Genomic DNA, 27,624 nt, shown 5'->3' on the forward strand with positions numbered 1-27,624 from the left:
CGTCGCATTTTTTTTTTTTTTTTCCTTCTTTTCTTTCTTTTCTTTTTTTTATTCTCTGTTCCAGGTGCTGCTGCTGCTGCTGGATCTTCCCGCAACCGAAGGTAAGATACTGTTTTATTCCTCCTCCATAATCAGTTGCGGAGGGCGCTACTTTCGTCTTCTGCGGGCACAGCTGTTTTTAGGATTATCAAAAACGGCATGGAGAAGTGACAGGTGGAGATGCATCGGCGTTGGTGAGTGTATTTTTTTGTTTCCTCTTCCTCTTCCCCTTTCCCTCTTCCTCTTTCCTCTCACTTTTCCTCTTCCCTCTCCCTTTTCTTCTTCCCTTCCCCGTGGATTAGGGCTCTTGGCGACACCACGTTAAAAAAAACGCGCCGTAAGCTCTACCTCCAGGAGCAGCACCGTATCCTCTACCTGATCGGGCTTTCCTAAGGTGGTGTGGAAACGAGCTTGTCAAAATATGTTCCTCTATTCCTCCTCTGAGTAAGTAAAATCAAACCTGAGAATCTTTTCATCAAGTGCTTTTTTATCTTTTTTATAGGGAGAGCATAAATTCAAAACCTGGCAAGTGCCCCCAGGTGTTGCTACGATTGAGCACCAGTTTCTATAAGGTCAAAGTTCATAGAACATTTCTTCACTAAAATTTAATGAAGGGAAGTATTCAGGTCCTTTAACGCTACGGAGCAAGATGCACAATTTTAGCAATACCGGATGACACTTTCCAGATTTTGAATTTCCACTCTTCACGTATCAATGGCTAAAGGCGAAAAAGTAAAACCTCAATTGTAACGCTTAAGGTGATTCGACGGTTATCATTTTTTGTGTCAGAGCAACGTGCGATACATCGCATCAATTCGTTCCATAATTTCAGCTACTTGTCATTCGTTTCAAATTTTGAAATCGCACTTCTATTGTCATGAGACTAAAGAATTCATGTATCTAATTTCACAAAGGAATTCAATGTATTAAAGGCGTGGGTTTTTTAGAGGAAAAATATCGCATTCGACTGCACTTTCGATATTAGTATCGAATGCTATATTTTTCTTAGTCTCCTTAGAATTCTTTAGTCTCATAATGACAACAGCAGTGCGATCTCAAAATTCAAAAAAAATGATAAGTACCTTAAATTATGAAACGAATTGATGCGATATATCTTTCGTCGCTCTGGCAAAAAATAGCGACCGTCGAATCACCTTAAAAAACGTCCGACTCGATCTTAATCAAAGAAAACTAATTGAAATGTTTCATTGCAATTGGCTGTGATTTACATAGAGAAAGCGATGAAAATATATACAGAGAATTTCAATAGGATCTAATGGTTGAGTATCCTTGAAAACATTAAAAAACATTGAAGACTTTTATCATCGTAATCTGAAAAACGCATTTCCGATTTTTATCAATGCGTAACCGTCAATAGAAAGCGAAACATTAGTCGACGAAAACAACATGTTTAGTGGAGCAATTTCTGTAGAGTTCCGTTGAATAATCAAAAATGGAGAATCCCACATATAATTTGGCTGAGAAATGAGAATCCCGCATATAATTTGAAGACATCTGAGAGCACAAATAGGAGTGTCATGTAATTTTACGCCCTCTAATGGCAAAAAAAATATATTAATCCGCGAGCAACCTATAATCCGTCATATTATTGCTCGAAACACTAAGGAAATGTTTTAATTGAAAGCTCAAATATCTAAATGATGAGCCGACTTTATAAGAATCACGCTCCCCAAAAATGTGTCTCTTCAGTAATTAGGAGTACATCGAAGAAAATAAAATCAGAGGTATCGGAAAATGTTTTATTAAAAGTTTTCAATAAAAATATTAATTAACATCTATAAGGTATAAGCAAAAATCAAGAATACACGAGCTTTGCTATGACTTTTAAAAACTTCTAGAGAAAAATGATACAAAAAGGTATGTATAGATCCCAGCCGTGTGAGTATATGCGTAGGCCCCGAATTTTGCTCGTGTCAAAAAAATATCTCATCCAGAGAATTTGGTTGCGTTGTTTCGGCGACAGGTGACAATTTCATTACACCTGAAAAAAATAGAAAAAATTAAATACATTTAAAAAAATTGTTTGATGGAGAAAAAATAGTTTGATTTTTCAGAAGGGATATGAAGAGTACTATAAGCATGGAGAAGACCTTGGTCCATGAGTTATAAGGGTGAAATCTCTGAATAAAGTCAGATGGGGAATGTCCCTGAAGAAAAAAAAAAAGAAAAAAGAAAAAAAAAAAAAAAAAAAAAAAAAAAAGGGGGTGAAACCTCCCCTCGATTCATTCCGTGAATTTTGATAAATTTCCCGAAAGTAAAATCTGTGAAGCCTAATTCGCAAGTTTTACCTTTTCATTTAACTTTTCTTTGAACTTTATCGAGTGAAAATGTATACCTATTTTGTAATTCGAATATTATGGGAAAAATTTCTATTCAACAGAGTCGGAGAAAAAGTTTGATGAAAAAGTGAACCGTGTGAATTGGACTGTAGAATACAGTGGGTAAGTGCTATGTATATTATGATGATAGGAAAAAATCAGAAGTAGACGCGGTTCTACAAGAAATTAAGTCAAAATATCCCCAACTTGTGATGAGGTGTTTCTGGCTTGCTCGTAGCTTTATATATGTAAAGCTACGTCTTGCATACTTAGGTACATAGCAGTTTCTATGATTTCTTTCGGAATACTTTACCGCTGGCTGATAATTCATATCGACGGTGAAACTACCAAACCACGTATCTCGTTTGCGGTGTTTAAAAATCTACGCTCACATTTTATTTTTTTGAAGTAGACCAAATCAATATCATTCCTTGAAATTTTCACGGAATTTTCTCATCACAAAGAGGAAAAATCACAGAAATTTTCAAGACTGGATGTTAAGTAGTTTTTCATTTAAAAAATAAAGTATGACAGGAAGTCTGCGACGTCGCAAACCGAGATACCGACGGTGAAACTACCAAACCACGTATCTCGTTTGCGGTGTTTAAAAATCTACGCTCGCATTTTATTTTTTTGAAGTCGACCAAATCAATATCATTCCTTGAAATTGTCACAGAATTTTCTCCGCACAAAGAGGAAAAATCACAGAAATTTTCAAGACTGGATGTTAAGTAGTTTTTCATTTAAAAAATAAAGTATGACAGGAAGTCTGCGACGTCGCAAACCGAGATACGTGGTTTGGTAGTTTCACCGTCGATATCTGAATGATTCTGTACAATTCAAACTTTCCACTCTCAAAAACTCACCGGTTGCTTGGCTGTTGAAGGGTTTTTGAGCCGTGAGCGAAGTCTCGTCGGCTAATTCCTCCTCGTTGTCAGTTTCCAGGATAGGAAACACGCCTGAGAAATAAATTGGTGGAGTTAAAGAGACACTCTTTTTAGAAAATGTTGAGAGCATGCAAATATCGGGTGTAGACCATCGGCCGCGCTCTTAAAATAATTATTAGAAGGAAATAAGATCCTGTGCCAACCCGGGATTCTTCGAAACAAATCACAACGAAACAAATACTTTTCAGGGCTTGGTTTAAACTTTGTTTCATTACAAAAGCATGAAATTTCAATCCCTCGATTTGTTTTTAAAAGCTGTCTTGGACCATAAAATCCACTAAAATGTTTAAACTAGGAACTTCACCGTCTAGAATAAATTAATTAAGGATGCGTTTCAAGTCTCTCTTTCGATTATAATTATTTGGTTCACGTGCTTCTAAAGGTCTTGAAAAATGAATTATTTATGATTATTAAATATATTACATCCGAATATCAGCTTGGAAGATGGAAGCAGAGTGGTTGTTCAAGTTATTGATAGAAGAAATGATTACATGAGTAACGAGGAAAATTAATCGAAAAATTTCGCCGATATATTGGAGGACAATGAAAGAAAAAGTGCCTTCAATACGGCCTGATACTACAAGTTATACCTACAGTTTCTTTCACCACGCGACACGAGGCAGGATGCGGATGCTCATCATTAATATGTAGCGTAGCTCTCGATTTTAAACTGGAGGGAAAAAGGCTGATGATTTGATCATGACACGTGTTGAAATTAAGACCTGGACCAGAGGCATTTTTTTTTTCTCTTATAGCTACTTAAAGAAGAAATTCATCTTGATGATAATATTTTATTAAATTTAATCAGAAATGGTCCTCTCCGATTTATCATCACGTCCTTTTTCACGTCTCGAAAAAATGATTCCTATAATGACATACTTTTAGAGGATAGCAATATTGAAAACACAATGCGTTCTTGATAAAACTGATGTTCGTTCTTAAGTGTGATTTGATATTTGTTTGAAGGAAGACCTTACCTCTTTGTTCTTCTAAAATCTGATGTGCAATCCCTTTGCTCAATCTATTGATTGCTTGCATCAAGATCTGCTTAAACTCTTCAATATTTTCGAAAGGTTTCGCCACGAAAGTGTCCGACTTCTCGCTTTTTTGTAAGATATATTGTAGTGCAGAGTAAGTTACATCAAGCCAATTCTGTAAAGTTACAATTTCAAACTTAATTTAATGGCCAAGTGTCAGTTTTATTGAGCAGAACCATTTGTACATCTTTTTGAGGGTATAATGAGTCGTGTTAGAGCCCGTGTAACTTTTTGCAATATTCTTCATTTGCCTTTAGAGAATTCCCGCATAAAGTTTCATGCGAAATTCATTCATAATGCCGCAGCCAGAAATTTTTGGGGGGAGAGGAAGGGGTGTAAGAGGTCCATCTAGGGCGGAAAGTCTCGAGGTGGGTGAAGATTGAGTATTCATCGATTATAAAAAAGAAATCGCTGAAAAAGACCCTGGTAGTAGAATTTTGGGTTATGAAAATGGAAGAGGTGGGGGTCTTCCTTTTGCCGGGCTTCTGAAAAAATTAGACAATATAATATTATTTTTGTAAATATGAATGGGAGTTTGAAGCACTACATTCAAGATAAATATTTTTGTACTTTTTAACAAGTAATAATGTAAGTTAGTTTCATCAAAGAAAACAGGATCTCCCGTAATCAAAAGATATCGACGGTGTAAGTCGGCAATCACACAACTCGTTTGCAGTGTCTGAAAATCTCCGCTTCTATATTATTTTTTTGAAAGAGAACAAATTGACATCATTCTTTGAAATATATGCAGAATTTTCTTCGCACAAAGAAGAAAAATCACGGCAGTTTTAAGGAATAGTCGTTGAGTAGTTTTCCGTTCAAAAAATAAAGTATGACAGGAAATCTGCGACGTCGCAAACCGAGTTATGTGATTGCCTACTTACACCGTCGATGTATCTTATATCGAGTTCAAAATACACTCAAATGGTTGAAAATGATTGTACCTGACTCTCTGAATTATAGAAAGTGGAAGACGTTGCCAGTTCGAAGTCCTTCAACTCCTCGTCCGAAATGTGCGGGGTTAAACTGAGCAGAAAAATCAACAGTCCTAGGAATCCGTGTAATTCACTACTGCAGCCCTTGACAGCCTGGACGTACAAAAAAATAGATTAAATTAAACCCTCTAATTTCAAGCATCCATGTTCATATGTTCTCTATTCTAATAAAATAATATTTAAGACGTTCGATGAACGGGGTGAGGAAGGGGATTAAGACAGTCGATGGGTTGGAGTCAGGGAGGGGAGTTCAAAGTCTTTTTTTGATTTGCTGTTAGTTGTTGATGAGGTATTTTTTTTTTTTTAATTCTTAATTTACTGTAGGCAATTTCAATTAGTTCCGTCCAGGCGATTTCATTAAATATTTCCTGCAGAAGAATTCCACTTTTTTATCTTTTTCCCTTTCATTTTACGGAGCAATACAGAAGTGTCCTATTATTTTTAAAAGAATATCAGTGATTTCCATCCCATGAAGGGATGGCGGCAGGGCGTTATCAGTTGCTCGCTAACCTATGGGAAGATGGACACAAGGGGGGGGTTTGGTGGTGCAGAACGCTAAAGTGCATTGTAGGATTTTATGTATGAAAAATAGATACCGAACACAGAGCTCAGTTCATGAATTTTTGCTGTTTAGGTAACTAAAGTTTTCGGTCATGGGACCCGACATTTCATTTCAGTGACCAAAAAGTTCGGTTACTTGGACTGGAAAAAAGTTCAGATTTTACTACGAACCGAAGTTTAGTGTATCTGTCGCGGGCAAATAGTCAAATCAGGCATTTTGTCAAATTCCTAGGCAAATAGTCAAATATTCTTCGTAGATTGAAATTTTGATTTTTTATCCTAATTTTAGACAAAATAATTCGTTGCACCTGAAAGAAATAATTCTCTGTAAAAATATGCAGCACACAATAGTACTCTGAACGATTTCCAGATCCTGAATGCACATTTCTCATGAAATTTTCAGCACATCATAAAACATAGAATTTTTGAAATTTTAACATTTAAATGTACTGCAGGCATGTGAAAAGGAAGGAAGAAGGAGAGTTCGCGAATTTAAAAAGTTATTTTTCCCAAAATATTGAAACCCCGTGAAGTCCTCGCCATAAATTTACAGAATTCCACTGTCAAAATTTGACTACCGGCCTAGGAATTTGATAAAATGCCTGATTTGACCAATTGCCTTCGACATATCTGTAACCAAACATTTTTTCTCTGTGCATGAAGTTGTGATTTGTGATGGCGGGTAAAGGCATTACCTGTTGCAGGGTCTCGACTTCTCGGGAGAGTTTCAAAATGCTCCAGTGCGTATCCTCGTGGAGGGACTCGAGACTTCTTAGAGAGTCGATTTTTTTGTCCTTGAGTTTGATCAACAACCGCTTCTGCACCGCTCTGCTCTGGCAAGTGAGTTCCGCCAATTCGGTCTGAGAAAAAACGCGGGAAGTTTGTTTTCAGAAGGAAAAGCTCGATAAATATTGAGCGTATGCGTTTGATAGTTCCGCCGGTGGCTTGCGATTTATCGATTGATCTGCCTTTTGAACCCATGGAAAAGTATCGATAAACAGGGTGTTGGCAACGAACACCTCGATAATCGATTCTTTTCCACAACTTCAAATGGGGAAATATCGGTAATCGATCATTCGCGCCTCGCCTCCGAGTTCCACGCGGATGACTGTGAGGATTTATTGAAATCCTCCTCCTCGTAATTCGTATCCACGAGGTCGACTTATATAAATCAAGCGCTTCTTCATTTTCCGGGGATAAATGAGGAATTGAAGCTTTGTTTTCGGGTGGCTTGTTTATACGTCGCGCGATTTACGCAAACTCCTCTATTTATGGAATTTATGGTCGCGAGATCGCTGTCCGTAAATTTAACGGTGAAAAAACAAGCGTGACCTCCGACTCTGTGTGTCACATGATGGAAAGACGCCACACTGAAAAACTTTCTGTGTCTGAGAGCTGTACTGTCGTGCTAAGGAAAAACACCGTATGAACCTTCAGGCGATGCCAAATTTTCTTTGATAAAACAGGAATTTCCTTGTTAGCTTATGAATATTTTTCTTCCAATTTTTCAGATAATTTTCCTCGCAACTCCACCAAAAAGTCCATGGAGCTGATACACAAATAATTACGGCTCTTCAACTTGGAATCATTCTACAGAGCCCAAAAAGTTGGTCCAGTATGGATTGGACGTATTCATGCTAAGAGGAACCTGAGACGTGTGGGAAAGGTGGGGTGTGCTTGTTTGAGCTGCATATGAACCAATGTAAAAGTGAGCGTGATTTCTTTTGGAAAAATGGAAAAGTGGGATTTTACATGAAATCAAAAGAAACTAAGCGCCAAAATATGCTAACTCGTGAGCCGTGGGTATATGACAAGAGCGTTGTGGACAGGACTCAGAGGGTAAAGACTCAGATTCTCAGATCGTCGTCTCTGTCGTCGCCGCTGACGTCACGGGCGCTTCATAATTAGTCTTATATTTAGCTTTATATTTCGTGGCGTCGTCTGTCATTTTGTCCAAAAATATGCATGAAAATATTGAAGGCATTATGACTGGCCTCTCTCAACTTATATTCGTCTGTAACGATAAAGAATGGGACGCGATTGCTACGGCGCCTTGATACAACTATACAACCTCGACGGATGTCCGTATTGCGTTCAAAAAATTGAAGGCGTTTTGACTTCCTACGCATAATACCTGTAGGTAGTTGATTCGATCGACAAACGCGTTGGTCGGCGGTGACGGGGACTTGATGCAACTATTTAAGCTTGTTGGGTGTCCGTATCTGTCCGACTGAAGTGCGAAACCACGTACCTCCATTGCGGTGTTTCAAAATTTCCGTTCTTAATTCATTTCTTCCATGAGAAATAATCCAAATTTACGACTTTAAATTTTGAACCAAATCTTCTGCTATCGAATACGAAAAATCATGGAGAATTTAAGTTTTATGTTGACCAGTTTCTCGAAAGAAAAATATAATTTCTAAGGAAGTCTGCAACGTCGCAAATGATGCAACGTCATCTCTCATTTTCCCCTTAAATATGCATGAAAAAATTGTGGGCATTATGACTGGCCTCTCTCAAATTATATTCGTCTGTAACGATAAAGAATGGGACGCGATTGCTACGGCGCCGTGATACAACTATACAACCTCGACGGATGTCCGTATTGCGTTCAAAAAATTGAAGGCGTTTTGACTTCCTACGCATAATACCTGTAGGTGGTTGATTCGATCGACAAACGCGTTGGTCGGCGGTGACGGGGACTTAATGCAACTATTTAAAGTTTGTTGGGTGTCCGTATCGGTCTGACTGAAGTGCGAAACCACGTATCTCCATTGCGGTGTTTCAAAATTTCCGTTCTTAATTCATCTCTTCCATGAGAAACAATCCAAATTTACGACTTTAAATTTTGAACCAAATCTTCTGCTATGGAATACGAAAAATCACGGAGAATTTAAGTTTTATGTTGACCAGTTTCTCGAAAGAAAAATAAAATTTCTAAGGAAGTCTGCAACGTCGCAAATGATGCAACGTCATCTCTCATTTTCCCCTTAAATATGCATGAAAAAATTGTGGGCATTATGACTGGCCTTTCTCAACTTATATTCGTCTAGCGATATAACAGCGTAAGTAGGGCCCTTACGTAAATTACCGTTTATAAAAAAACGGTAAATGCGATTTAACCGAAAATCTATACAGTTCTTCATCAGATCAAAATGGACAAAATTACAAAATTTGAGACAGCTAACGTAAATCTAACGACAGTTATCGTGAACGAAAGAATTGCTGACATAGACCCGGTAACTATTGTAGGTTAGATGGGATTGGACATATTTATGCGGAAAGGAACTATGTGACGCGCAAATCCTATGCACATAGTTCGGTTTAGCAAACATACGTCCAATCTTGTCTGAGTAAAGAACGCAGGGTTGTAAAAAAGAGTAAGTGCACTGGGCAATTATTAGACAAGAGAGACAGAATTTCTGAGGTTTTTTCAAGAAGAAGGTGGAAAAAGTTGTCAGGGATGGATTCCAACACGATTTTAACATTTTCCAGACAGGAGAGCTTCAAACAACTTCTGAAACTTAAAAGTGCTGGAGAGCTCATATAAAATAACATAATTTGATTCAACGTAGGTGTAATCTCAGCAAAACGCTATTTTCACAGGTGTTTCGCCAGTTTTTCCAAAACAGGCAAAGCCGTAAATACCTCTAAAAAATTATTTGCTTACGGTTTCATTATAAGCTTTTTAAAACCTTACCTATCTATACTATCAATTTGCACGAATTTTCATAAATGTTTTTAGCAAAAAACTGTAAAATGCTTCAAGGTCTGTCCTCGGACACTTTTTTTTCTACATTTGCTGTCTCTTTCCTCACCAGATTTGTATACGAGCTTCTGTTTAAGAAGATAGGTTCATGCTCAGACACAGGCCAAAAAGAGGCACAAATGGGCTAAGAATCTGATGGACATATAAAATACCTCTAAATCTTTTTGCCGAGTAACAAGTCCATGGTATTTGTCGACAACTTTGAGGAAGCTATCCACGGGTAAATGTGACATGTAGGTCAGCGGCTGGTTCCCAGAATGACTCCGAGAGAGCTTTTTGCTAAGCAGATGTCTCTGATACCGTTCTACGAGACTTCGGGCTCCGAGCGAGAGACATGCCGTCGAATTCGATTCAATTTTGTACTTGGCACCTTCCTCCAAGCTGACTGTGAATCTGAGAGGAGTCTCATCTCCCGTGGGGCTGCGGATCATGAAATCGACGCGTGAATCGGTACATCCTGCCGCCTCCCACCTATCGTTTACGAACTCTGAAACAGTGACAAAGTCCCTAGTAGCATTGCACTGAAAAAAAAAATCTCGGTGTATTTACTAAAGAAAGAGTAAAATTACCAAGAATTTAGGGTTCTATTTGATCCCAGTTTTTTCTAGGTAAAATTACCATTTATGGAGTTGGTAATTTTACCGAGAAATCTCGGTAAAATTATTGAACTTTCTCGGTAATTTTACTGGACCTTGGTAAAAACGCCAATATTTTTTATCGACTATGGTAGAATTACCGTGATAAAATGGCAAAGTTACCGGGAATTGGTTACTAATAAAAATGGTATTCTTACCTGAAAAAACAGTAAAAATACCGGTTTTTAGGTAAGTTTACCAGTCTGTCTCGGTAAAATTACCATTAATTGGTTAAAAAAGTGAGATGGTAAAGGTACCAACGGACCTTGGTAAAAACGCCGAGAATTTGTTTTCAGTGTGGCTGCTAACGTAATATTATAAACAAATTTAGAAACTCGTCAATGGAGACTCTTAAGAAAAACTGTTAAAACATACAAACAGATAGTATTCGATAGTGGTTCGATGTATCGTCTGGTTCTAAGTAATAGAACAGTAACCTCAAACAAAAATTCTAGGATTCAAGTAGGACAAACTGAAAATGAGAAAATTCCTAAAAATTCCACTTTTTATTACCATTTCATACTTGTAAGAATCAAAAGCCTATTACGAGAAACCCGTTTCCTCAGATTACTCAGTTGATTTTTGAGGCTATGTTTACATGTTGATTCAATCGATATCGATAAAATCTTACCTGTTTGATGTATCAAATACGATCCAAATCCGATGGAGAGGCGTGAATGGTCGATTATCGATATTCTCATTTAAAGCTACGGTAAAGAATCCATCATTAAGGTGTTCGTTGCGAACACCCTATCTATCGATCCTTTTCCATGAACTTAAATGCCGCAGATCAATATATATATCGCAATACACGCCGCGCCACTAAATATCACCGTCCCTGGGAAAGGGCAGTGGTCCATGGAGATAATACTTGAATGCCTTGCTTCGAAACTGCCCAACTTTGGGGGAAACGAAAATTCCGTCTTATTACGGAAAAATGGTTTTAAGGGATATCCGCATCTTTTAAAGCTATATTTCCCCCCATTTCTATTTCTTCGTTTGGATATACATGCGTCGTCCAAATCCATTTCGTCTGTCCAAATCCAAGATTTCAGAACTTTCATATTGTGCCGCATTGATTGACCTAAAGTGCCATACTTTCGATTACCGGGTTCCTTTTGGAAACCGTGAGATGCGCAGAACAAAATTGTCCTTCTAAACTTTTCGACTAAATTAGCTTTTTTTCTTTTTCTTATTATTTTCGGCGTTGAGTTCTTTTCGATAAGTGAAGAATAGGAGGCTGGATTTTCAACGGGAGTTATACTACTTTTCTATCGCCACAAGCTTAATTTTGCATTTAAAATACATAAGAATGGACCTGCTGCACTTGATATGCTGCTAACGGTTGTAAAAAGTTGGCTTGAGCAAGGACCTCCTCTGAAATGTTATGTTGCGTCCAATTACTTTTATTACATTCCCTCCATTTGTTTCAATAATAAATCGGTTACTGATCGTGGCGACTTACCTGAGAACAAAATTGGAAGAGCAATAGATTGAGCAGCATTCAGGGTGACGCTGAGCAAGTTGCCTATCGTGGACACGCCAGGCGTTTTTTGCGAGGCATCGTTCGCAGAAAAAAATGAATCGAAAATAAATTGATCTGGCACATTCGTCGATTGTCGCAGAACTTTTGGAAGCCCGCTACTATTGAAGTAACTTATAAACACTAGCAGTTCGCAGGAGCTGGGAACAGCAATATCGTAGTTGTAGTCTAGTACCACTTGATTTTCTATCATAGTTTTATCACCTGAAATCAGTGACAATTCAACTTATACAATGGGTCATTAAACCATGAACGAATTTCGATTTGCGTGTACTTTGTTCTGAAAGTAAATGACGTGTAGAACACGGTGCGATGAGCACATTAGAAACGCGGAGAAATAACTCAGAAACCGAGAAATACGCCGTTTAAAAAGCCCAACTTTTTCGCAAATTTTAGACGCCCCGGTTTCGCGCCAAACCGAATGATGTCATCCGGCACCAATCAGAGGCGAGCATAGGTTTCCTGGACTAGAGTCCCTTTATACAGAGAGTTAAGACAATGTGAATCCATTTCTGGTTGGTCCCGGTATTTTAGGCCTCCGCAGTGTCACAACCGGGAATAAAGATTATATTTTCACCGATTGCAAATAGATTATAATCTAGAATGAACCGGGGAAAAACGGGTTCGGCAAGGAACAAAATTAGTGAGGGAACGGAGAAAGAAATTTGAAAATAAGCCGATCAAAGATTACGAAAAACCAGCAATTTGTGACTCCATGAGGGGAGGTTTTCTTAACTCCCGGTATAAAGGGACTCTATCCTGGACTTCCATTAAATGTCTTTCTGCTCCTTACGTATGAAAACAGTATAGGGAAGTCGAAACTGTAACTTCAGAATCAAAGAATCGGATCTCATTCATATTATAACTATAGTAAACAAGCAACAATTCCACATTTAAATATGTTTTGATTTACCAGACATGAATGGAAAATGAGAGGAGATGACGATTTGACTGTCGCAGTACTTCACTGTCATCATTTTCCCGTAATTTCAGCACGTTTGAAATTCCTTCTAGTCTTTATACATAGACTTTTAAACGCGGGGTTGTGCAGGATTTTGGCTCCCTTCTGGTACTTTCAGATGATTAAACAAAAAACACAATGTTTAGTGTTCCATTGGAAAAGACTGAAAGAGGTACTAACGAAAACATAATAATTAGATGGGCGCCAAAAATATTTGAGCTTTACCACTCACATTAAATTGGTAAAAAGCCGACCTTACCGAAGTATGGCTTCAGTGACTTTTTTTATTTTTTTTATAATTTTTTTTTTACTGAAACACAGTTTTTCTATCGAGATTGAGTGGAAAAACTTATAAACCTTGATTTCACCTGAAAGTGACAAGTGGAGCATCTATCACTTACAAAGAATGGGCAATTTTTGAACGGGTGCGTGAAAACATATCGGTGGCGTTGCCTCGTATGAAATTTGAATATCACTGAGGGATGACTTCGTGGACAGTTCCAGTAGTATTTGACAAGTATTCTCATCGGAATTTAAGACACACTTATACAACGCCTTCAGCTCACTGTCGGTAGAAGTGCTGCTACTATTTCGAAGATCTGAAATACAGGAGAATTGGAATAATTTCAATAAGGCTCATCCGAAAAGATCTTGACTTGTGAAAGGTAGCCATCCTAATATTAAGTTGATCTTTTTACGCAGAAAGTTTGGTCAATTTTTGTCGATTTTAGGGCATTCTTTGAAATTTGTCGTAGTTCCGCGCCCTTTTGGGCACATTCTCCACTCAGCGGACCCCTCCCCCCCTGAATTTCCTGAATTGACGCATCTAACTTTCTAGGAGCATTATTTCGGTCCTCTTGAGGGTTCGATCCCTCCCAATAGTTTTTTCTTCTTTATTACTTTTCCAGATTCGGAACCCCCAAAAAACAAAATGCGTTTTGTTTTAATTCATCACTCATATGACGTCAATTCCGCTGTCGGAAAACGAATTTCAAAGTGTTTAAGAGAATTAACGGCATGTTTATCGAGTGTCGGTCTGGCTGATTAAAAATTCTTGGGGTGCTCATGGGTTTTCGGGGTCCAATCTCTCGGGTGGGGCCCCACTAACTAATCTTAAGTCCTCCTTTATTTGATTTTCAAGTTTTTGGGGGCACCTACAGGAGTTCTGTAGAGGCCCCCTAAGAAACCCGTTAGAACTTTTGGGAGGCTGAAGCACCCTAGCACCCCTAAACAGACCGTTCCTGAGTTGATCAGTTTTATATAGCAGATTTTTAGCGCATATTTTGAATTGTTGTTTGTTATTTTTGATTGTTAGTCAATTTTCTCAATAAGTCCATATACTTAAACCGTGCACTTTCCTATGACGCGGAAAGATATTTGCATTTATTACCTGCTCCTGCAGATGCATGGTATTTAATCTCTTCTTTTAGCTGCTTTAATTTTGTCTCATTTTGTTGGTGAGTCGCGCTTTTCGTCTTCAACGGTGGGGCGACAAAAAGCGAAGGCTCCGTGCCCAAAACTCCACACCTCAACTCGCCACTTTCGGACAAAACTGCGATCAACCCCTTAAGAGCCTAGAACAAAAAATCACCTAATTGTATTAGGTACGGCGAGGAGAGATGACGGATCCGTAAAGGGCCAGTTGCGCTGGCCACATAATTGTTTTGATGCTTGGTGCTCGTAGATCAGCTAAAAATAATGAGATCAGCTGACCGAACAGCAACTTCCTACGTCCAATATTAACCAAGATATCGCTCTTTGAAAAATTCGATTTATGGCGTCATCCACCGTGGTAATAACACTGTAATCTTCCGACTTGCTTTCATCCAAGTTTCAAGTTGAGTAACCAGTGCAAATGTGTCTCACTGATTTATAAAAGCAAGGTGGAAGAAATCAAAGGTGATACTACCGCGGTGGATGACGTCGTAAATCAAATTTTTACAAAACCTCTGAAATAAGTTGGTAATTAGCGACTTATTCCTTAAAGAAATATATTAATCGAGTCTATTAGTTGTTACGAAGAAATTCATCATAAATAACAGTTAAAAAACAATTTAAGGAGTATCCGAGTCTTCCGGGTTTTTCCACCTTTATCTTTAATTCGATTCCAATAGAAATTATTGATGAGGATTCTCATTATGAAAGAGTAGTGACAACAATACGTCTTTTCATGCGCCTCGTTAAGTAGCAGTAACAAGTAAAATATGGAGAAACTAACCTTGAAATTCACTCTAGAAATGGCCACTGGTGATAAAGACAAATGGGCAGACCATCGTAAAACAGTTTTCTCGTACACCAGGACTGTTTCCGTATCACTCACCACTAAAACCATTAGTTTTTCTCCTTCAGCTAAAAACATATTTCAAGTATGGGGTTCAAAAGCAAAATCGGCGAGAATAATAAAACATACAAAGGAATCAACATGACCTGAACTTTTTTAAGTATGCAAATTAGAGATTACGAAATGGAAAATTAGCAACACACTATAACACATTCACCCAGCACACAGTCGTACAAAATAATACTTAGTGCAGATAAAACTAAGATTCATTACGACGAGGAATTCCTTTTTTTTTACTTAGCTGTTTCTTGCTAGAGATGAACAATCGTGAAATTCATTACTCCGGAGTAAAAATTTCAATTTGGTACAAAAAAGATTCCTCGTGGCAATCACATTTTTCTAAGTTTGGAAACCAGGAAAATTTCATATTGGTGAGAAAATGTACGGCGCCGCATTAAAAGTTTATTTTGTCTAAGGTGCATTCCATACTTGATGCAACAATTAGGGTATCTCCAAGTAACTGACAAGAAAACGGGTTTTTGGTGGTAATGTCCAATTTTTCTCCATAGGATATACGATCAGAGCCTGCTGATTCGATAGTCTTTGCGTGTATCATTCCTCTTCGAATGGCCAAACATTTTTCTTCTGCTTCTTTCAATTATTTTACTAGACCCGTGACTAAATGTTTCGCCATGTGAATTACAATTATTTTAACGATTGATCACTTGATCAATTTAATTTAATTGACCCATGCAATAGACCAGGACAGTTATAATCGACATAATTTCATCGAAAAATAAAAACGAACCCATGTTTTTCTTTTATATGTATGTTATGTCCGACTATATGGGGGATGATACCACTATTTGACCACGTGGGAGCTCGTGTTGCCTACACCAAAAATTGAAGGCGAACTGACATGGCGTTTAAGTAACCTGTTCTGGTTTGGTGGAAAGCTCTAATCTAGGGATAATCGTCAAAACTTTCTTGTGAATTTTCAACACCCTTTGAGTTGGAAACACCTGTGTCTGCGCTTATTTTACCTATATGAATAGCCTGATCCTAGTTGAAAAGTACATTTGGTTGACTGATTAATGACAAAAATTGTTTTTTTCAACGATCAATTAGCCCTCTTTATTCGCATGTCAACTTCAAATTCGATGAATCGACACCATTGCACTGCCGTGCTAAAGAAGAACGCCGTATGAACATTCGTGAGTTGCCAAATGTCCTTCAATAAAGTGTTTCTTTTTGAGAAAAGATATGAGTATATTTTCTTCAAATTTTCAGGAATTTTAGGTGAAATTACGAACAAAATTATCCGAAAAATTGGAAGGAAAATATTCATGCGTTTACTAGGAAATTCGTGTTTTATCAAAATAAATGTGGCAACGCCTAAAGGTTCATACGGCGTTCTTCCTTAGCACAGCAGTGCACGACTCGGCTGTATTTTGAGAATGGGTGATAACGAACCTATAAAATAAGGGTGGAAGCACATGGGTGTAAATTGCAGCCGCTTCATGAATCGCATGAGTCCGACTTCACTAAAGCAGAAGAGATTCCTCTCTCCCAACACGAATATTGCTGATTCTCTCATATTCATTATCAAGTTCTGGATGTCTAAGATCGGCTCTCCTAAATTGTACCGCCACGATGGGTTCAACTTCCGATCTGAGCTGTCTCCTAGAGCCTGATAACTAAAACATGGATTAATAGTAAGAAAGGTCAGCGAAAACAAGAAAATATCAACCATATAGTGAAGAAGAAAAAGTATAGTAAATTCACAATTTGTTCCGCTTTCATTCTTTCAATTTCAAAGGAAGTTAGCAAAGTTTGACGTAGTAGACTGATTCTGCTGAAATCCGACCGCTATCTTTGGACGGTTAACATTGTACACTGCCTGATTTCCTCTCTTATTTTATTTATTTAAAAGATTAAACCTTGAAATTTTTTGAGTACATTCTTCATTTTCCATAAGAAATTCGAATAAGGTTTCAAGGTGTTATCTTGTTCAGTGTAGACGCTATATGTGTTACGTCTTAGAAAAGCGATATGTCGCAGGCAATTATAGCAATCGCCAGCAATTTGCAAACGGCTTTCATGTTGTTTGGATGAATCTCGATAATGTACATTGATATAATGAAGGTAGTTGGGTAATGGTTTTCAAAAGTGCGATCCCGGCTTCGAGCGCCTTCATTTTTTGTGATACTCTACGCTTTGTCGCGGAGGTTATAGGACATTTCGTCCACGATTTTTTGTCCGCGCACCTGTTTTTTCCAGTAATTTACGTCCACGCGTTTTTTCGGCACGGGAGTTTTGGTCCACGTGCCAGTTGAGACCCAAAGTTATTTGACCCACGTGTAAATACAAACGACAATTGCTCACGACATTTTTGGATGCAAATATATATTGTCTTGGAAGAATGAGGGTTTGCTTATTTTATTGTTTTGTCTGTTTGGTCCAACGGAGAATAATATATAGTTGAGAGTTTCGGTAAAAATGGGGGAGCGTCAATTCCATGAGACAAAATTCACTAAAACTCTCTACACCTCTTTGGTGCAACAGGACTTAATTATCTTTCAAGAAATTCCCACCTTGTTATACCTGAACCGGATAAACCTTTATATTTGCCTCAGCTAAAGGCTCTTAGATTTTTCCTTTGTACTATAAGTATCTTGATTTATTTTGCGAGGAAAGATCTGTACTTTTAAAGGATGCCTGTCATTCTTAATACGTTCAATTTCGTATAATACTGTGCAACACTTCTGTTGTGGAATAGTTGCTTCAGGCGCCGCCGCACGGCGGGCGGGCGGGCGGCCAGCGCGAAACGCGCATTGGCGCCTACAAACCTAAGTGGATACTTCAAGCATTGTGCAATGCGTGAAGTATCCACTTAGGTTTGTAGGCGCCAGTGAGCCTCGCGCTTGCAGCACGCCGCTCCGCTCTGTTAGGCTTTATATTTAGCGTTTTTTAACTCATGATTTTGAAATGTTAGCACACTCTGCATTGATTATTCTCATTTAAATTTGATGGGAAAAAATATGTATCAATGTATCAAAGGAGAATAATAATATAATGTGTGTTTTTTAAATATTGGTGGTTCCGTGTCAAATTCAATGATTTCCAGAGCACTTTAATTTTTTTCTTTTACATTTTGTGCTTTTATCGTGCTGCATCCAGGTGTACGCGCAACCAAACGCTCAAAATTTGACGTATTTGACTCTTCATCGATGTACAAATGGGTTAAAACTAAAGATTGCGTGCTTCTTGGTTTTTTTTCCTCTTTTATTCATTTTTGCAGTTTCTGTCGGCACAACTGCGGCTCATTGAGATTAATATCGATTGGAAAAGGTTTTACAAATATTTATCACGTTTTAAAAATATAAATGTTTTCAAAATGAAGTAATAATTTCGTAAAGAAAAAATAAAAAAATAAATAAAAAAGTACCTGTACATGTATAAGGTATATTGAACATTCAATATTTTAAGGACAGAAATAAAACCAAATATTCATCAATGACAATTTAAAAAGATGATTCAAAAGGAGAAAGTAATAAATTTTCATTTAGAAAATGAGCAACCATAACATCACCTCCTTCTCTCTCAATTTCTCATTTCCATATTGTCAATATAATTTTACATACCGACTAAAATATAACGCTTGGACCAAGTCACTGTTTGCTTATTTTACGTGTTTGCGTAAGCTACTGGACCAAAAAGGTGCGCGGACAAAAAATCTTTGACAAAATGTCCTGAAACCGTCGCGGAGCTAGTTTAGTTGTTGTCTGTCCGACATAAGCACACACACACACACGTTCGGGCAAGTGTGTTTGTTACTAACATGTTTTTAAGACGGAAAAAATTGTATTCACATTAAATACAAAATTATAAGTATCCTAATCTTGTTCCATGGTTTCTGAGTTATATGCTTTTATAAATTGTTCACAACGTACGCTTACAATTCGCCGTTGATTTTTAATTGCCTTGCAACAGATATCGACGGTGTAAGTCGGCAATCACATAACTCATTTGCGGTGTCTGAAAATCTCCGCCTCTATGTTATATTTTTAAAGGAGAACAAATTTTCATCATTCCTTGAAGTTTTTGCAGAATTTTCTTCGCACAGAGAAGAAAAATCACGCGCAGTTTTAAAGAATTGCCGTTCAGTAGTTTTCCGTTTAAAAAATAAAGTATGACAGGAAGTCTGCGACGACGCAAACCGAGTTATGTGATTGCCGACTTACACCGTCGATATATATCAAATTATTCTCATTAGTAGCATTGAAAGAGCTTATGTCCCTGTTCCTGCCTAGATCCAATTCGACGAAACGGAGATGGTGACGTCACCACTTGTATGTTTCCAGTTCTTACCTGTAACTTTCGAGAGTCCACTCAGCATTGAAAACGATGAAAGAGTCTGTCTGAGGCACGTAGCAGATAGGGGACGGAAGCAGGAACGTCGGCAAGGATCTGTTCAGGACGAAAGTTTCTTGCTCGAAAAAGAGGAGTACCCCGTCCAGGGACTGGACGCACAGGAAATCGCGGTCCCTCACGCTTCCGAAAGGACCGACAATCAACTGGTATGTTGATTTCAGCAGCACGTGGTCGTACATCAATACCAACCGTGTTTCCGTCCCTGAGACATTTTTGAAGAATTATTTGCATTTGAAAATGTTGAATTTGACTGTATATGAGAAAAATGACCCCTCGGCCGTCCTAGTAGCAGAGTTATATAAAAAATTTGTTTTTAAAAGTATAAACCTTAAATAACCACAAGCTAAAGAAAATTCATTGTTTATGTAATGGATATAAAGTTTTTTAGTTAAAAGTTTACATTATCTAATACGCTTTTTATGTAACCCTTAGTATAAAAGTTATATAACCAAATTCAAACAGTGTATAAAATGAATTTTTCATTATTCTTCCTGGCTGGTAGCGCACTCTAGTTATGAAGTGTGCAAGTTTTCATATGCGTTACTACCAGGTGGTGGATCATCGTAGAGTTGTGACTTACCTTAAATCCGCGCCGTCCTAGTCGGGATTAGAACCCACGCCTCGGGATGGTGTTGCAATCCGTAGTCCAGTACTTTACCACCAGACCAGCCAGGCTTGATATAGGTGGGCCCCTAAATTCAATCTCTTAACTATCGCAGGCCTCTGAGTCCGTAATATGTTTGTTTATTGACGGATTCTTATGATATTTTACCAGACTTTATTATTTATTATTTATTTATTTATTGTTTTTTATTTCATGATGTAATTTTTTCATTTTCATTTTTTTTAACTCTCTCTCATTTTTTTTAGCTCTCTCTCTTTTTTTTAACTATCATGTTTTTTAACTATCATGTTTTTTAACTATCATTTTTTTTAACTCTCTCTATTTTTTTAACTCTCATTTTTTTAACTCTCTCTCCTCTCTCTCCTCTCTCCCCCCCCCCCTCTCTCTTTTTTAAACGATATTAATGTTTTTTTATAATTGCGTCTTTTTCCAGTTTTAATTATTTGGGCCTTTTTCTAGTTTGAATTTATGTCGATGTATTTATGTTATTTATTTATTATTATTATCATTTCCTTTTTTTATTTTAAATTTTTATAATATTAATTTAAAAATTTTTAAAAAAAATTAAAATTTTTAAAATAATATTTAATAATATTTTTAAAATATTTACAAAAATAATTATGATATACCTTAAAAATATTATAAAATATTATTTTAAAAATTTTAATTTTTTATATTTTTAATATATTTTTAACAGGGCTCCTCGGATTGTGTGCCGAATTATCCCCTTTTAACTCGTCTCGGAGCCACTAATATTTCTAATAATACCTATCCCACGCAGTCTGAGAGTCGAGGGTGTTCATTGAAATGGGATCATCATCATCATTCATGAAAATGAGATAGGTTTACGTTAAGGTCATTCAGGTCATTTATATAACAGTTATATTAAGCAAATTAAGCAAAAGGATAATATGCGTATAAAGAAAATTTATAAAAACCCTTCCTCAATTATATAAATTTTATATAAACGTTATCTTCTGAAAATATGAATAATTATTTTCATGGGCATTTTATATAAAACTTATATACACGATATATAAACTTTAGTTAAAATGGTGCTTATATAACCGTTATTAATTCCTTATACGTTTGTTAGGAAAGGGAAAGTGAATCTTGCTACTAGGATCGAGCCAAAATATTTAGTGGAGCAATTTTCATCAAGTTGGGTTAAACAATTGGATTTTAAAATTTCCAAGGATAATTATCTCTGATGTCCCGAAAAAAAGTTCCGACTGGGTTGGTACCTACGTTCTTGTACCAAAAACGGGGCATAAAATTTCATAAAATTGTGACAATTTCGTGCTCAGAACATGATAGATCTGAATTTCACCTAACTTTTTGCGAAACGACGTTTCTTAAGCGGCAAAGTTCATCATCAGGTTTGCCTTGCCTTCTTTGGGCGTTTTCTGTCCCAATGTATTTATAGTGCCCCTCTATGGTCTGGCATAAATAATATAATGACATAATTTAGAGTTTTTCTGACTTATGGTTTGCTACCATCAATTGGACTGAGTTAAGCAGAAAGGAACCAACCCACATTTTGGAATAAATTGAGTTATGAGTGGTTTCAAACTCAACCACTGCTCTACTATCTATCGCCAAAAATTCAAAGTTTTTGTTGGAGCAACTTTTGCAGAAATTGAACTTGAAGTTTATCATTTACATTGAGTCTTATGCAGGAGCCAAACTTTAAACCTCTTTTTCTCGGTTCGATCCCGATGTGGCTTGGTTCCTTTCTGTTTAACTCTGTCCAATTGATCAACAGCGTTCTTTTTTTGCTGTGCTCGCGAAGAATATTGTATGCCTCCTTTGAGTTCGTTCAGTTAGGTTGAGCAGATATCATAGGTTTACAGGGTTTTATCTTAGACACGTCTGAATGTAACGTAATTGTATGATTGTAAGTGAAGTTAAGATTAACGAAACAGATCTCCTCAAACTCACCGTGTTCCACTGTTCCTTCGATGATCGAGAGTGCGTAGACTGCAACCTTGTAAGGATGCAAAATTGCAATATGACGCTCTTTTATTCCGCTAGAATAAACATAAGAGAAAACAGTCCATCTTCATTGCATTAAAATGGAGACTACACCATTCAGAAGATAAAATCATCACTAGCTTGTTGATGAAGTATGTTGTTTCAATGTGAACTATTTCAATTTCCTCAGTGTCTACTCCAGCACCGTGCACAAATGATAAGTTGTAGGATCTATTTTCGAGGAATTTATCATATGAAAATGAGGGTGGAAAGGTGAAAAATCAGGGCAAATTTTAGGATTATGGGGTAGGGGGGGGGGGGGGTTAAAATTGGTCCCATATTTTTATACGTAGCGTAGCAGAAATAGCTCTGACATGAATCTCGTGGTGACAAGGTAAGTCAGGCAACCCCCCGCTTCACTCCCTCTTCGGACCTTGGCGTAATTTATGGACGAGTCGTATACTTTGTTATCAATTTCTCAATTCAGATATTTTATACGCGAAGGGCTCTCATGCCATGCAATGCAACTAAGATTGTGTAATTTCGAATTTTTTTTTAGCAACTTCATAAAATTCCTCGCAAATTCATACGTATTTGTAGAGAATCTAGAAAGATTAAAAGAATATTGAGTAAAAATTATTTTAAAAGAGACACCTAGATGCATACAACCTTTAGATAAAGTTGTAAGATGTTAGCACCATCGCATTGGGTGTAAGGGCCTTTTTTGCAAATAATACATTAATTTTAAGTTTTTGTGGGCCACGGTCCCTTACTGCGTGGATGGTTTAAGGCAGCGGGCTGATTATTGACATTGATAGACAAAGCAATAGACAAAAAAGACATAGGGAGTATGGAGCAAATCTATATTGATTGAAATGGGTGATTTCTGTAGACTAAGAGAGAAAATTATGGACTAACTATGGGGTCCCTCGTGGGTTGCCGTTAGTTAGTCTATAATACCTACCTCTTTTGTCCATTGCAACCATCCGCTTCCACCAAAAAGATCCCTTCATATCACATTTGTCTTCTTTGTCCATAGCTTTGTCTATCAATCTCAAGAATCGACCCGCAGCCCGTTTTATCTCGGCTTTAAACTCGAAACTTTGTTTTTCAATTGTACTATTTAAGCTAAAAGGAACTATGTACAAGTGGAAAGATGGAGTGTGCTCGTGGTAAGCTGGATAAGAAACAATGTAAAAGTGGATATAGTTCCTTTTGAGAAAATGGAAAAGCGGGATTTGACATTAAATCAAAAGGAACTGAGCTCCAAAATATTCTAATTCATGAGCCGTGGGAATGTGAAAAAAGCGTTGTGGACGAGGCTCATGAGTTAAAGCACACAAATCGGCGAACTCCTCGTCGACGTCGAGCCCGGTCGTCACCGCTGACGTCACTGGCGCTTTAAAATTCCCATTCATTCTTATGGCTCTAACGAGCATACCCCATCTTTCCACTTGCACATAGTTCCGTTTAGCATAAATACATCCAATTCGCAATCTATATTTACCTCGTCAACTCAACTTCAGCTCGAAACTTTTTTCTTCAATTCGCAGCATATATTTACCTTGTCAAGCGTCCGGCGGCAACCTGGAGGATAGGTTGTTCCAAATATGTTTCGATGAGGAGGCAGGCGGGAGTATACTCGATTTCGGCGGAGTTTTCGGCAACACATTCGTAGACCCGCAAATACCCGCTGTGGCTGCCGACGATGATCTGGTCGGAGCCTTTGCCGTTGAGATCGGCCACCGCCAATGAACTCGCGTCGAAGGTCTCGTCCTGCCCGCAGGTCGTCAGCCATTGGTCCTTCACTTTGAACAGGGACATGCCGTCGTTGCCGCCCTAGCATCGGTCCACACCGAGGCTCCCTGAAAAAAACACTACGTTAGATTCTTCAAAATCACCAAATGCAAGGCTAAAATCGGACCCCAGAGAGACGGTATCTTCCAGGGATCTATGCACTGCGTTAAGCAGAAAGGGTATGTAAAATTTTTTTTAAAAAAAAAACAAAAATTTAAAAATTTACGAAAATTTAAAAACTTTTAAAAACAACTTTAAGCAGAAAAGGGCCGAGCTCCATCAGCTCTTGCTAAATTAAAGCGGGCAATTTAATTTTTTGCGTGAAAGGGGTTGTGCGAATTTTTATGCACATTTCAGTGAATTTTCTGCATAGTGCGAAGCAAATTCCTTAAAATTTTCAAAGGAGTCCGCACAAACGTTCTCTGGTAAGACATAAAATTGCCCGGTTAAATTTGGCAATAGTTGATGTTCCTTTCGGCTAAACGCGGCCACCATGATCTCTCAACGAAAATCGACACAAGGAAATGGGTAAACAATGCTAAAAAAGAAAACAAAACATTGAGCTTTTAGCCGATTTAGTGGAAGCGGAACTATGTAATTTCAGGTCGAGCTTAATAATAAAACAGTATGCAAGAGAATTACATGCTAATTTCAAAATTACCTTTACATGGTCACAAAAGCAGACGTTTTGTCTATGACAATGCTCCTCATCAGTGCAATGAACAAAGATAGAAAAACACGCTGGAAGGATGCAAATAAGAGAGCAAACGGAATAGCGTATAGATATAGCTACATGGTGTCCATGGTTCTCAAACTATGAGGTCAAATCTAAAATTGACTAAAAGCTCAATGCTTGTTTCTTTCAATTATGTGTAGCTGAAAACCAATACTTTGCACTACTAAAAATGTAACTCAAAATGATTGGGATGTTCCGGAGTGGTTTTAGCCACCCCCTAGCCAACCAGGGAACAAAAAATAAAAAAATATAATATTTTACTATCCCCCCTTCTAAATGATAGATTCACGTATTCCTCTCATTTTCCCCAGTTACCCTGTTATTAAGAATAATAAAGCCACGTTTTTTATTTCCGTACATTTTATTTTTTGTTTCCTGGTTGACAAGGAGGTTGAAACTACCGCATGATTTCTGGGCTATTTGATGTGCATTTTTACCCTTCCTTACCCATTTTTCCGTGTTTCTAGCCATCTCGCAAGTTCATTTTGAAGCTCAAAACTTCTCTGGGGGTTCTTTCTTGTTTTATTCCATCAACCTAGAACTAGCTGTCAGATTCATGAAATTCAATGATTATCGATGACATGGAAATTTTCGCAACCACCACGTTAGATAAATTCAAAGTAACCCACCAGGAACTTGAAACGTTACGGTTTAAGTCACTGAACCAGAGGTTTTAGCTCAAGTAATATGCGCAACAGTGGTGTGGCGTGAATTGCGATGTATCGATTGGTATACCATTTAAACCTCCGGTAAAGAATCGATTATTAAGGTGCGAAGCCCCTGCGAACACCCTGTTTATCGATCCTTTTCCATAAGTTTAAATGGCACAACAATCGATGTATCGCAAAGCACGCCATGCCACTGATGCGCAACCGGGGGGTAGATACTCAGGGTTCGAGCCTCGAAGTGTACAATTGGACTGAGTTAAGCAGAAAGGAACCAACCCACATTTTGGAAAAAATTGAGTTACGAGTGGTTTTGAACTCAACCACTGCTCTACTACCTATCGCCAAAAATTCAAAGTTTTTGTTGGAGCAAATTTTGCAGAAATTGAACTTGAAGTTTATCTTTTACATTGAGTCTTATGCAGGAGCCAAACTTTAAACCTCTTTTTCTCGGTTCGATCCCGATGTGGCTTGGTTCCTTTCTGTTTAACTCCGTCCAATTTTGAGTCATCGATGATTGCCAATCTCATGAGTAAAACTTTAAATATCGTCCAGATCGGTATTTAAATTACAATACATGGAGTTACGTACTACGGTACTTCACCATAGATTACGTATACGTATAAATTTTTGTTCGCGAAAAACTTATCAAAAATGAGATAGACATGGGGTGAAAAACTGTAACACGGAGAGAATAATATATGAAAATAATTTTTGCTCACCTCTCAGTCAATCCATTGTCGCTTTTATTGTTGCCATTGAAAGATTGTTGAAGACAGTTGGGTGGGAATGAGACACCGCCACGGATTCTTCGCGTGAAAGTATTTGCACATGTTCAATTTTTTTTTTTTTTTTTCAAAAAAAATGTCCAAATCCGAAAGGCTAAAAAGCGATTATCACACACTCGAACATATTTCTCTTTTTATTTTAATTAAGTTGTTCAAATCAGAACGGGCATGCGACGAACCACTGAGGTTATTACTCACAATTTTTTTCAAAGAAGGTCACTAGCCTCGAAACTGGACGTTGGATTAATTTTCAAACAATGAAGGCAAAAACATCGAGCCTCAAAGAACTTAACTTATTTAAAACGACAGAGGTACGTTGTAAAATTCAACATGAAAAAAATTAATACAAAATGAAGTCAGATCATTCCAAAACTGGAAAACGCTGAACCACGCGATGAGATACGAAGGACGATAATGAAAATCTATGTCTGAGAAAATGCATAAAACACTCAAAGGTGGAGACGCAACGAGAGTACACGGTTAAAAATGCATAAATTGTTTGTCAGCGAAAGTGATCAACGAGGAACATTAATACGGACCACGTGCATTAAAACCAAGCCGGGACGTTGCCTCCCGGCTAAATGACTGGGCAGTTTTGTTTACTTTCGGCGGTAACGATGGTAACCAGGAAATATACCCTCCTATATCATTGTGATCGTATGACGAGTTGCGTCACTCTTAGGGGTTGTGGCGAGGCGTGAGTGATCGATTATCGATATTTTTCCATTTGAGGCTATGGTAAAGAATCGATTATTAAGGTGCTCGCTGCGAACGCCCTGTTTATCGATCCTTTCCTATAGGTTTAAATGGCAAACCAATCGATATATCGCAAAACACGCCACGCCACTATCTTAGGGGTTGTGCTAGAAGCTGCCACCCCGGCCCCGCTGACCTAAGGCAAGGGCGTAACCACCAGTGGCGTGGCGTGCTTTTCGATCTATCGATCGATCTCCCATTTAAACCAATTGAAAAGGATCTATAAACGGGGTTCGTAACGAACACCTTCATAATCGATTCTTTACCATTGCCTCAAATGGGGAAGTTATCGATAATCGATCATTCATGCCTCGCCACTGGTAACCACCCTTTGAAATGAGCCTCCGGGGCTGGGACCGTTTTCCTCGTCGTTCCTCAAACACCCTCTTTCTTTAGACAAGATCCTCACAATTGGACGTAATTCTGCCAAATGGAACTATGTGCACTATGACATGAGCCCTGAAACTCATGAGAATATATGCACAACAGGGCTCACGTCATAATGCACATAGTTCCGTTTGGCAGAAATATACGTCCAATTTACAATGTGGATGAGGGAGGCTTAAGGACGCTTTTAAAGTAGCATTGTATAAAGGACAATTTCTACGGAACTTCAATTTTTACTAAAGAGAATTAATTTTTTCATCAGCTTGACATAGATATTACATACCTGTAAATTTTCTGTTTTTCCACATATTTCTTCAAGTTTCTACTTTCAAACCAGATTTTTAATTCTTAAAGA

The 27,624-nt window shown here is 37.8% G+C and overlaps 1 protein-coding gene across 1 annotated transcript; it reads right to left on the bottom strand.

Moving 5' to 3' along the window:
• Positions 1 to 1,785: 1,785 nt before the first annotated feature.
• On the bottom strand, positions 1,786 to 26,775 carry BBS9 (Bardet-Biedl syndrome 9). The gene is made up of 15 exons (XM_019053007.2): positions 26,061 to 26,775; positions 23,705 to 24,005; positions 22,108 to 22,196; positions 19,479 to 19,743; positions 16,581 to 16,804; positions 15,045 to 15,175; positions 14,217 to 14,400; positions 13,228 to 13,425; positions 11,788 to 12,069; positions 9,840 to 10,174; positions 6,614 to 6,778; positions 5,307 to 5,450; positions 4,303 to 4,477; positions 3,245 to 3,337; positions 1,786 to 2,041 (listed from the first exon to the last, which is right to left on the bottom strand). Exons 2-15 carry the CDS (start codon positions 23,962 to 23,964, stop codon positions 1,974 to 1,976), a joined length of 2,613 nt encoding a protein of 870 aa, XP_018908552.2. The 5' UTR covers positions 23,965 to 24,005; positions 26,061 to 26,775; the 3' UTR covers positions 1,786 to 1,973.
• Between the last annotated feature and the right edge of the window lie 849 nt (positions 26,776 to 27,624).

Source organism: Bemisia tabaci, chromosome 1, assembly GCF_918797505.1.
Source record: "Bemisia tabaci chromosome 1, PGI_BMITA_v3".
Lineage (NCBI taxonomy): Eukaryota > Metazoa > Arthropoda > Insecta > Hemiptera > Aleyrodidae > Bemisia > Bemisia tabaci.

Bases quoted from the DNA above. Each gene is read 5' to 3' on its own strand.
- BBS9 (XM_019053007.2), bottom strand. From the start codon at position 23,964: ATGTCCCTGTTCAAAGTGAAGGACCAATGGCTGACGACCTGCGGGCAG. The intron at 16,805-19,478 runs GTAAGAACTGGA...TCCATGTTTTAG, and splicing joins TGGACTCTCGAAAGTTACAG to TTATCAGGCTCTAGGAGACA. The intron at 14,401-15,044 runs GTTAGTTTCTCC...TTTTTGTTCTAG, and splicing joins TTTCTAGAGTGAATTTCAAG to GCTCTTAAGGGGTTGATCGC.